This window comes from Vombatus ursinus, unplaced genomic scaffold, assembly GCF_900497805.2.
Source record: "Vombatus ursinus unplaced genomic scaffold, bare-nosed wombat genome assembly UNPS02009835.1, whole genome shotgun sequence".
Lineage (NCBI taxonomy): Eukaryota > Metazoa > Chordata > Mammalia > Diprotodontia > Vombatidae > Vombatus > Vombatus ursinus.
This window is the reverse complement of record NW_020949613.1, coordinates 551768-564271: the sequence shown is the minus strand read 5'-3', so window position 1 is coordinate 564271 and position 12504 is coordinate 551768. Positions and strand designations below refer to the sequence as shown.

The window sequence follows — 12504 nt, the reverse complement described above, 5'->3', positions numbered from 1 at the left end:
GCCATCAAATAACTTATCCCTTTAGAGCTGTGATTTCAACTCTTCCCTTTCTCCAGGTGACTCCTATGTCTGTCTCTGACTCATTTCTCTTCTAAGATATCATTTGCACATTTCCACATTAATGTCCTACCATCGCTTCCAACTCTGGGAATTTAGACTAAACTTTGTCTTTGTAGCCAAACCATGTCTTCTCTCTGATTTCTCTTCATCTAGCAGAGTAACTGCTAGTTCTCCTTTTTAGTCAGGCTTAAATAAAATCTAGAACTCAAACATGACCCCTCCCTTTTGTTTAACCTTCATATCTAATAAGTCACCAGGTCTTATGAGTCCTTCCCTCATAATGTCTCCTGAAAGCATCATTTCTTTTCTGATCCTAGTTCATCCAGGCTTTCATCATTCTGCCATAATTACTGCAATAATCTCCTAATTTATCTTTCTGACTTTAGGTAGCCAGGTGGCACAGTGGATAGAGTACCAGACCTGGAATCAGGAAGACTTAAGTTCAAATCTGGCCTCAGACACTTCCTAACTATGTGAACCTGGGGAAATTACTTGTAACTTCTGTCTGCCTCAGTTTTCTCAACTGTAAAATAAGGATAATAATAGCACTTAACCTCCTAGAGTTGTTATGATACTCAAATAAGATAACAGTAAAGCATTGAGCACAGTGCCTGGCACATAGTAGGTGCTTAATAATGCTTGTTCCTCTTACCTTCTCTCTTTAATCTCTCATCCCTCCAGTCCTTCCTGCGCACTTCCAGAATGCCTTCCTACCTCTTTTCTATCTACTTGAACCCTATGCATCTTCTAAGATCCATTTCAAGTCTCAGACTCTTCACAAAGCCTTCCCTCAATAACCTGGTTCATTTTGATTTCTGTTTCTTCATAACTCTCACAGTCCTTATTTTCTGTAAAACTGAACATTGCTCTGTGATAATGCAAATATTTTTGTTTCATACTGATATTTAATTTTTGTACTGTTATTTTCTCTGTGTGTGTATGTGTGTGTGTGTACTTCATCTCCCAATTAGATTATAAGATCATTAACTATGAGATTCTATATTTTTCTTCTTGGTATCACCCCCTTCCACGAGTACCTAGTTCAGCACTTTGCCCAAAGTGGATGCTTAGTTAGTATTTGCTAAATAAATGAATGAGAGCAAATGAACAATTACTAGATATTCCCAAGCCCTGTGCTGCGATTTTCATATTACTGCCTATACCTGACATTGCCAAGTAGTAATCTACCAGTAATCTAAAAAGGTCAGAAAACCTCTGAGGTCTCCAGCTGCCCCGGGATGTTTGTGTTGAGTTTGGGACTCAGGAAACTTTTGCCTGCATCAGAAGCTCTGTGGTCCCTCCTCATGTAGAAGCTATACTCAATCCTATAAAATGGCTCCAATGTTTCCAAATTGTTCAGGAGGTGGTCCTATTCATTCCATGCTACTCCCCTTCTTCCTTCCTCTGCTCCCTGGTTGTTTAACCCAACTTGGGAGGAAGGAGAGGAGGCCTCAGTCCATAGATATAGGCTTCCCATGCCCAACACTTAGACTTCAGGATCGGTGATAGAGTTCATCAAAGTTGTACTGAATTCTGGGCATCCAGCATAGTGTCCAGCATTCATACTTCCATTACTGAACCAACTTAAAAAAAAAAAACTGGTCTATTTCCAGCTAGCTGAGATAGCAGTGAGCTGTCAGTAGCTGTCAATAAATATAAAGCAGGAGCTCTCAGAAAATACAGAAAAATAGGAATTAAGACAAGCAGTTCTGGACTAGAGACCCATGGAGGACAGTAGAATGGCTTTGTCACCTGCTTACATTTTCATGCTGGTCCTACTTCTCTAGTGCCCGTAGAAACATTTACTCATTGTTTATAAGGAATAATACTGTGGAACCATAATCCTCTAAATGGTTTTGGCCATACTGCAAGGCCCAAGACATAATAGCTATATACAATAAAGGACTGCTCTAGATCCTCCAATTACCTTGTATTTGTATGGGGCTGGGATTGAAGTCAAAGGGCTCAGGTTCAGAGCTTAGCTTTACCCTTCACTTCTTGTGTACCCTTGGGCAAATCGCATAACTTCTCTAGGAAGTAGAGTCATCCTTTATAAAAGGAGGGGATTTAGACCAGATGGTTCTCAGAGGCCCTGCCAGCTAGACATCCCTGAACCAATGATCTATAGAAATGTTATATTGTCCCATTATAAAATGTAACTCCTCGTGAGCAGAGATTGTTTTCTGGATTTCCAGGCTCCTAACACAATGCCTTGTACCTATTAGGCACTTAATAAATGCATATTGAATTTAATCGAATCTGTATTTAAAGTTAATTGAATTGTATTGCTAGAGCCTGAGTAGGCTTTAAAATTGGTGCTTGTCCTGGTCTGTTGGTAACAATCACTCAACAAGCATTTATTAAGCACTTATTATGAGCCAGGGCACCCTGCTAGTTGTTGGGGTTTTTATAGACAGAAACAGTACCTGCTCTTAGGAAGTTTACATTCTTTCTAGTTTGTTCAGTCGTTTCAGTTGTGTCTGATTCTCTGTGATCCCATTTTGGGTTTTTTTTTCTTGAAAGATACTGGAGTGGTTTGCCATTTCCTTCTCCAGCTCATTTTACAGGTGAAGAAACTGAGGCAAACAGGGTGAAGTAACTTGCCCAGGGTCACACAGCTAGTAAATGTCTTAGGACAGATTTAAGCTCGTGAAGAGGAGTCTTCCTGACTCCAGGCCCAGCTCTCTATCCACTGCCCCACTTAGCTGCCCATGCTTTCTAGAGGGGCATCTTAAAGAGTTTCTACCATACAACTACTATCTTAAAACAAAAATAACTGGATGGGACTTCAGAGACCACCTAATCCAACCCCTTCATTTTACAGATGAGGAAACTGAGACTCGGGAAAACGAAGTGACTTTCCCAAAGTTGCATAGAGGGCAGATGCCAGAAGTAAGACTCGAACCCGGGCCCTATAATTCCAGAGTCAGCATTCTTTCTACTACACTCCCTGTTTCCAGTATCAAACGAGATCATATATGTAAAGCACTTAACAAATCTCAAAGTGCTATTTAAATGCTAGCTACTATTATTAATTTTCAGGAGTTATTTTCCTTGAGAAAGAAAAGTTAATGTCCTTTGTAATCTTGTCACCCACGTGTCCTTGTCGTGTTGCCTATCAAGGCTAGGTAGGAGCTTCTATCTAAAATTGTGGCTATATAGAATGTGTGATCCTTCAGGACATTGCTTTGCAATAACTGGTATTTTTATTTCATGTTGATATTTAATCTCTCTCTCTCGCTCACTCGCTCTTGCTCTCGATCTCCCTCTCTTTTGGTCATCAGCTAAGTAAGGTTTTCTTTTTCCTTTCAGAATGACTGGCCTGAAGGATACCAACTTTCTACTTCCATGAACTTCCGATGGCCTCAGTGCATCCCTAATAATTTAAAAACCCTGATTCCAAATGCCAGCAGTGAGGCAATTCAGCTCATGAGAGACATGTTGCAATGGGATCCCAAAAAACGACCAACAGCTAGTCAGGTTTTCCTTCATATTCCATTATTCAATACTTTCTTATGACATATTTCATCATTGATGTGGAGAGTTCCTTCTTGTTGTTTTTACTGTTTTTTTGTCCAGACTTATAATTTCATTACCATCATCATTGTGGGGAGGGGGAGGACCTCTTCCCCCGCCCCCCCATATGGAAATTACCTCCATTGATTGAGATTGTGACTGACTTGGAGTCTTTGAGAGTCTGACTGGGGCGCCGAAGGGTTAAGCAAGTTGTCTATTGCTTACCCAGCTATTATATGTCAGAATCAGGACTTGAACCCCAGGCTTCCTGGCTCTTAGGTTGGCCCTCTATCTACTACACAGTGCTATATTTTAACATGAGGAGTAAATTTTCACAAGTCTAATTAGAATTGCTTTTATTGGTGCTTTGAATGAAAGTTGTATTGAATCCCGTATCTGCTCATAGATGAAATTTGGTCATTTAAAATATTTAAGTTTACAATGATTACAGGGAGGGTTTCTTAATGTACAAAACCAAAAGTACTGTAGTTGCTCAAATAGGGGTGTATTGTATGACATGTTGTCGTATATTAAATAATAACATAAAAAGATTTTATTTTTGTGTTTGGAGAATATTATAAAGTAGCTCATCATTTCTGAAAGCCAAGATTTCTTGACTTGTGTTTGTAATAAAACAAAATCTAGGAGCAATAGTTCTTGATTTAGGATAATTGCTGGACCCTAACTCTAAGAAGATTCTCCGAGATTTTTAGATATTTAAAATTCTAAAGACAATAACTGTTTCATCTATTAAGTGTATAATGTTGGTTTTATTGGCTTAAACTGACCTAAGCAGCTGAGCACACACATACATGTGCTCATTCTTCATAGAAAGAAATAATCTGGGGCAGCTAGGTGGCGCAGTAGATAGAGCTCCAGCCTTGGAGTCAGAAGGACCTGAGTTCAAATGTGACCTGGGACACTTGACCCTTACTCGCTGTGTGACGTGGGCAAGTCACTTAACCCCAATTGCCTCACAAAACAAAAAAAAATGGGGCAGCTAGGTGGCACAGTGGATAGAGCACCAGCCCTGGAGTGAGGAGGACCTGAGTTCAAATGTGACCTTGGACACATAACACTAACTAGCTGTGTGACTCTGGGTAAGTCACTTAACCCTGATTGCCTTGCCAAAAAAGAAAGAAATAATCAGTTCATTTGGGGGGGGACCAGGGACCAGAGGTATAATTTTATTGGTGTAAGGAATTTCTGATGAGAAAACTCCCACAACCAATGCAAGGCAGCCCCCTGTTCTACAATTAGTCAAAAATTCATTAAACGTTTATTAATTAAACACCTACTATGTGCCAGGTACTGTGCTAAACTCTAAGGAGGCAAAAGACAAACCCTGCCCACAAGGAGCTCACAATCTAATGTGGGAGACAAGCAAACAAATATGTGCAAACAAGATATACATAGGATAAAAAGGAATTACTTTTAAAAGGAAAGGCTCTGGAGTCAAGGGGCTAGACAAGGCTTCCTGTAAGAAGATAGATTTTGGTTTGGAATTAAAGGAAGCTGGGGAAGTCGGTAGGTGGAGACGAGGAGGGGAGAGCATTACATGCATAGGGACAGCCAGAGAATCAGGAGCTGGAACATCTCATTCATGAAGCAGCAAGGAGGCCAGTATCACTGGATGGAAGTGAACAAAGGTATAAGAAGACTGGAAAGGAGGGGAGGGGAAGTGTATTATGAAGGGCTTTGAATGTCAAACAGAATATTTGATCTTAGAGGTGATAGGGAGTCCCTGGAGTTGACCGAGTAGAGGAGTGACATGGGATTTTTAGGAAAATCACTTTGGCGACTGATTGGAGCACAGATTGGTGTGGGGAGAGGCTTGAGGCAATTAGACCCATCAATAGTGGTACACAGGTTAAGTGATAAGGGCCTGATCCAGAATGGTGGCCATGTCAGAGGAGCAAAGGGGGTGTATTTTAGAGATGTTGCAAAGGTGGAATCAGTAGACCTTGGTAACAGACTGGATATGGGGTGTGAGAGACGGTGAGGAGTCAAGAATGACCCCTAGGTTGCAAGCCTGAAGGACTGGGAGGATGATGGTGCCTTCTACAGTAATAGGTAATAAGAGTAGTAAATTAATTAATAAATAATAAATTAATAGTAAAATACCATTAAGTAGGTGTGAGAAGAGGGTGTAAGGGGAAGATAAGGATCTACAAGTTAACAGTCTTAGAAGGTCGCCAAGGCACTGAGAGGCCAAGGGCAGTCATAAACATGTCGCTGGAAGGGACCTCAGAGGCCATTGAGAATAACTCCCCCATTTTACGTATGAAGAAACTGAGGCCCAGAGTGATTAAGTGACATGTACCCAGGATCACACAGCCGGTATGCGTCAGAGGTGGAACGTGAACCCAGCTTTTCCTGACTTCAAGGTTGGGTCTCCATCCACAATGTCACGCTGCTTCTCTGTCATCTTTTCAAAAAGGTCACTAGATTGGTGAATCAGGAGACTTCTGCGAACCTTGTTTCATTTGTATTTCAACAAGGCATTTGCTGGAGTCTTAAAACATGTGGACGCTTTAGAGAAATGTGGGCTAGTTAGTAGTATGAGCTTATAAGCTAGTTGAGTGGCCATGTACAAAGAATCCTCATTAATGAATCCTTGTCAGCTTGGAGGGAAGTCTTGAGTAGTATACCACAGAGCTCTCATCAGCCCTGTCCTATTGATTTTTTTTCATCAGTGACTTAGATAAGGCCTTTTAAAAAAAAAAAAAAAAGCATTCACATCAAATTTTCAGAAGACAGATGGAAGGGTTTTGGTTGGATAATGGGAATGATGATTCAGAAAAGGCACAGATGGATAAAGAAAGTTTTTCTGTCTTTTTTTTTGTCTGGGGTTTACTTGAAGGCCACAAAATGTAAGGTAGCTGGAGTATCTACCTCAAAGAAGTAGCATTTGTATTTGGGAATTTTTTTTTGCCCTCTTCCTTCCCTTCAGTGTTATCAGGGTGTTACTCAGAACTTGAAATATTTTTCTAGAAGAGATTCATGAGAAAATTGATGCAGGCCCTGTGTAAGATTTTCCATCTTATTATGATATTAACAGGATAATTTTTAGTGTTGCTGGGCCTGGAATGCTGATGTTCAAAGTAAATCACTAAGGACAACTTAGGGGAAATCCTGTATTAATGTTATATCAGCAGGTGTTCCCTTTTAACAGTGAAGCTGTGGGTTTTTCAGTTATTTCTGTCCCAGACGTATTAGCACAGATTATTGTCATGGTGAGGGACATTCCTCTTTCACAGTCTATCAACAAACTTTGCAACTGAGATAGAAAAATGAAATGGTGGGGCAGGTAAGTGGCACAGTGGATAGAGCTCTGGCCTTGGAGTCAGGAGGACCTGAGTTCAAAATCAGCCTCAGACACTTGACACTTAACTAGCTGTGTGACCCTGGGCAAGTCACTTAACCCTGATTGCCTCACCAAAAAAAAAAAAAAAAGAAAGAAAGAAAAAAAATGAAACCAGCTTCCCTCCTTGCAATAGATAGATTTGGAGAAGGAAATGTGTGATACCTTTTAGAATAATTTTCCTTTTTAAAAGTTATTACAATGTAAAAGTCTGGAACTTGAGAGATCTACATGATCCCTAAGATCCCTCCCAGCTTTAAATCTATGATGCTTTCAAGATGGGGCTATCTAGAAGAAACCATTTTGGGGAGGGCACCCAGAGAAAAGTACCAGGATGGTAAAGTCTGAAGATCATGTCATATGAGTATCAGTTGAAGAAACTGTTGACACTTAGCCTGTAGAAGACGACCCAGGTGCTGCGTGATATCTGTCTCTTTGTATTTGAAGGGATGGAAAGAAAAAAGAAAAAAAAAAGAAAGAAGAAAGAGGAAGGAATTAAAGTTGTCTGGATTGATGTGAAAGGGAGGAATTTAGGAGCAGTGAGTAGAAGTTGGCATGGTAATCAGGAAAAACTTTTTAAAAATATGAGCAATCCTGAAAAATACTAGGATGCTTTCTGGGGGTAGTGGGCTCCCATTCACTAGGGGTGTTTGAGCAAAAAGTAGGTGAGCACTTGCCAGATATGTTATAGACTCTTATCCAGATAGAGATTTGATTTCATGGTCTCTGAAGGCCCTGCCAGTTCCAATGTGCTGTGATTCTGATTTTGCATAATAATTTTCCAGGGGTTCTCAGTGACCAAAATGTCACTGTATAACTTGTCTCTTAAAGGACCTGAGTTGTAAGGTGTTTCCATGATGTTTTTTTAACAATCCACAACTTTAGAAAGCTCTGGGATCATTTCATTGTGTGGTAGGATTGTATTTTTCTTTCACTCCCACAAAATGTGGAAAAAGGCTCAGATGGCGCAAGTGACATATTTATGACACACAACAAAAGAAAAAAAAAACACACAAAATCATTGATGAGACAAGAATTAGAGTTTAAAACTATAGTTTCAATCCATTCTGCTTTTCAATAATAACAACAATAATTGCTGGTTGTTGACAATATAAAAATATTTATAACCAGTACGTAGAAACCAATAATAGTACATAGAAAAGCCAAGATTTTTTTGGGGGGGGGGTGAGGCAGTAGGGGGTTAAGTGACTTGCCCAGGGTCACACAGCTAGTGTCGAGTGGCTGAGGCCAGATTCCAGCCCAGGTCCCCCTGACTTCAGGGGCCATTCTCCATCCACTGTGCCACCTAGCTGCCCCAAAGCCAAGATTCTTAAGCAATAGGACATTACTATTCTTGAACATTCTAGTTATCTTAGAAAGAGAAAGCTCCATGGGGACAGTATCAGCATAGGATACAAGTTTCTGCATGGCCTGGATCATATGGAGAAAAAGGCAACATTAAATTGACTGCAGAGATCAGGGCTATTACTGGTTCCTTTAAACCTGTTTTATAATTTATGCCTCATATGGTATATAGGGAAGTGTGATAGAACTAGAGTTAGAAAGGCATTGGTTTAAATCCTGTTTCTGATAATAGCTGTGTGACTTTTGATGAGTCACATAACCTCTCTAAGCCTCAGTGTCCTCATCTGTAAAATGGGAATGAGTAATAATACCTGTAGTACCAATCTGGGCCCCAAGTAAAATAATAATGTATGTTAAGTACCTTGCAACTTTAAAGGAGTTTGTAAGTATCAGTGAAGCCGCTGGCATAATTCAAATCCTGTCTCAGACAAATACTAGCTATATATCCCTGGGTAAGTCACTTATCTCCCTGGATAAATGCAACTCTCCAAGGCTGTAACAGCTTGCCATTTCTGGGAGGGGTGTGGGGAGGGAGGGAAAGAGAGAATTTGAAACTCAGAATGTTTTAAAATGAATATTTGAAAATTATTTTACATGTAATTGGAGAAAAAATAAAATATCATTAAAAAAAGGACTGTAAGTTATGGATGAACTGTCAGTCTTCATCGGCAGAGAGAAATTCCATACCAAGAGTTTCTCACAGAGATGAAATTAAGATCTAGACTAGGGTTTCTTGACCCTTTCTTTGTCATGGATCCCTTTGACAACCTGGTGAAACTTATGGACCCCATCTCAGAATATTTTCAAATGCATGAAATAAATATATAGGGAAATCTAGGCACTAGGTTAAGAACCCCTGGTCTAGACAATGTAAATAAATATCCATCTGTTGTTTTTGTTGACCTTTGCCAGGTACTTAACCTCTGTTTGCCTCAGTTTCCTCATCTGTAAAATGGAGATAATAATAGAACTACCTTTGTGGGGATTAAATACAATAATATTTGTAAAGTAATTTGAAAATTGTGAAGTGCTAGCCATGATTATTATTGTTGTTGTCGCTCTTAATAACCCTCACTTCTCAGGATTATTGTGATGGTTAAATGAGATAATAATAATAATAGCTAAAATTTAAGCTCATTTGATCCTTGAAACAACCCTGGGAGGCAGGTGTTGTTACCATTATCCCCATTTTACAAATGAGGAAACTGAGGCAAACAGAGGTAAAGCTATTTGCCGAGGGTCACACGACTGGTGTCTGAAGCTAGATTTGAATTCAGGTCTTCCTGACTCCAGGCCCAATGCTGTATCCACTGAGCCATCTAACTGCCCATATATGAAAGATAAATGTAAAACAGTTTGCAGACCTTAAAGTTACATATAAATGCTAGCTACCATTGCTGTTGTCCCATCTTCACCATAGTATGATGACATCTAGGAAACTTGGGAAGAAACTTTGAGCACTTTCCTGGGAAAAATGGTCTTTTACCTAATTCTGTCTACTTTGTTGGTTTCAGGCACTTCGATATCCCTACTTTCAGGTTGGACATCCCCTAGGCAGCACTCCCCATAGCCTTCAGGAAATGGGGAAACCGCAGAAAGAATTCCAGGAGAGGATGGGACCACCAGCTCATGTGAAACCCGTCCCTCCTGCAAACCCCCCGGACAAACCACATCCGCGGATTTCTTCTCGACCACAGCAGCACAGCCAGCTCCCGCAGCATCTCCTATACCCATACAAAACAGAGGCTTCGACGGCAGATCCTGAGAGCCAGCATCAAGAGCACCAGCCTACTCCAATGCTTTTCCCAGCCCTCCACAGCAAGATTCCTCAGAATGTAAGGCACTTCAAGTGAACCTTTTGAACTCGGGACCTCCTGACTCTGAGGCCCGAGCTCTATTGGGGTTTTCTTGGCAGAGAAACTGGAGTGGTTTGCCATTTCCTTCTCTGGCTAATTTTACAGATGAGAAAACTGAGGCAAACAGAGTTAAGTGACTTGCCCAGGGTCACACAGTTAGTAAGTATCTGAGGCTAGATTGGAACTCAGGAAGATGAGTCTTCCTAAATTCCAGGACCAGCACTTTATCCACTGTGCCACCAAGCTGCAGGCCCTAACTAGCTATGTGATGTTGGACGACTCATTTAACTCCCCTGAGAAAAGAGGTAAATTTCATCCTGAGGTAAGGAAGTATTTCCAAACAGAAATCAAATGGGCATCCTTGGGAGATAGTGAGGTTCCCCTTAGTGGAAGCCTTCGAGCAAAGGCTGGGTAAGCGCTTGGATTCATTGTATAGGGCTTTATTTTCCAGGTATGGGTTGGCCTCAGTGGCCCTCAAAGTTTTCTTTTCAGCTCTGAAATTTTGTGATTCTATAATTTCATTTTTTAATACTTATATACACTAGTTTTTCTTGTTTATTCAATATAGGTTATTTACTGAGAACCTACTGTGTGTTGAGCACTATTTTCAACACTGAAGAGAATATAAAAGAAGTAGGAAGCATGGTCCCTGCTTTTAGAGAGCTCTATGTTCTGGAGACAAGAGGGAAATACAACTAGGTGGGACAGTGGGTAGAACACTGGACCTAGAGTCAGAAAGACCTGCCTCACACACTTATTAGCTGTCTGACCCTGGGCCAGTCACTGTACCTCTATTTGCCTCTGTTTCCTCATCTGTAAAATGAGGATCATACTAGTACCTTCCTCCCAAGGTTGGGGTAAGGATCAAATGAAATAATAATTGTAAAACACTTAGCACAGAGCCTGACACATATTTGGTGCTATATAAATGTTAGCTATTATCATTGTTATTATTACACAAGAGATAAAGTGTAACACAAGATAGTATCAGAAAACACAGAATGCTGTGATGGAGACAGTATCTATAGAGTCCCAAGAAAGAGATTAACAAGAATTTGGATGCTTGGAAAACTCTTCATAGAGAACATTTATTTCTTGGCTCACTCCCCAGTATATAAAGCTACCCCCCAATATCCTTTCCTACCTTCTTCTTCTTCCCGTGATCCCCAGTGAGCCTTTTTTTGTAACAAAGAAAACAGCTAGGGAAAACCAACTAACATTTGAACTATGTCAGATAGCATATTCAGTGTTCTGTGCCCATACTCACCCTCTCCAAGGAAAGGAGGCAAGTCCAATATTTTTTTTTTTATTTTTTTAGGCAATTGGGGTTAAGTGACTTGCCCACAGTCACACAGCTAGTAAGTGTCAAGTGTTTAGTCTGAGGCTGGATTTGAACTCAGGTCCTCCCGACTCCAAGGCCAGAGCTCTATCCACTGTGCCATCTAGCTGCCCCTTTGAAGACATTTCTTGAAGGATCATCAGAATGTATTTTTAAAAGAGAAAGCAATAACTGTTGCACTTAAAATAGGCACTGAAGCTCAGACCCTGACTTCTTTTCAGGCTGTATAGCATGAAGAATAAGAAGTTTTCTCTAAATGAGGCAGGTAGCAGAAACTTTCAACGCTGTCAGTCCTTCAGGGGCTGCCAATCAACTTCTGTGTGCAGGGCACAAGGCTAGGTTCTCTGAACAATATAAAAATGATATTTCATTGCCTATGAAAAATGAATCTTTTGGTTAAAAAAATATAGTAAAAAGCAGTTGTTTCTACATAATTAACAGATAGCAATACAATCCAGTCCAATCAACATTTATTAAGCACCTACTGTATGCCAGGCACTGTGCTAAGTGCTTAGAGTACAATTGATAGAAAGAAAGACAGCCCCTGCTCTCAAGGAGTGGGAGATACTACCCCAAAGGAGGCAAGAAGGGAGAGGGATTGGTCACTTAGAGGTACCTGGCATGGGAGTATCTTGTTCCATGGAGTTGAAACGAGGCAGGACGGCAGATCTAAACTGGAGTGAATTGGGTCCAGTTTCTGCTCTCTGTAAAGGAAGACAGACAGTGGCAGGAGTTTTGTACTCTGCCCTGCAGCTGTCCAGTCAGAGGGAAAAGGAGGCTGATGGAGGTGGTGTCAATAAGGCTTGAGTTATCAGCGTGGTGGTGAGCTTAGAAGTGATAAGCTTCACCTGAGAGGGCTATCTTGGTCTGTGGAACTGAAACTAGGCAGGGCAGCAGGTGCAAAGTGGAGGGAGGAACTGAGAGTCCAGTTTCTGCCCTTTATAAAAGAAGGCAGGACAGGTAGGCAGTGCCATAGTGCACCCAGTGCTATACGTAGAGTCTTC

At 40.8% G+C, this 12504-nt stretch overlaps 1 protein-coding gene across 6 annotated transcripts in view; it reads left to right on the top strand.

The window, feature by feature from the left end:
- ICK (intestinal cell kinase) overlaps window positions 1–12504 on the top strand; it is a 91381-nt gene that overhangs the window by 65286 nt on the left and 13591 nt on the right. For all 6 annotated transcript variants that reach the window (XM_027852961.1, XM_027852963.1, XM_027852965.1 and 3 more), the window contains 2 exons: window positions 3373–3540; window positions 9820–10140. In XM_027852961.1, coding sequence (XP_027708762.1) covers window positions 3373–3540; window positions 9820–10140 — 489 coding nt within the window. The remainder of the gene's footprint in view (window positions 1–3372; window positions 3541–9819; window positions 10141–12504) is intronic.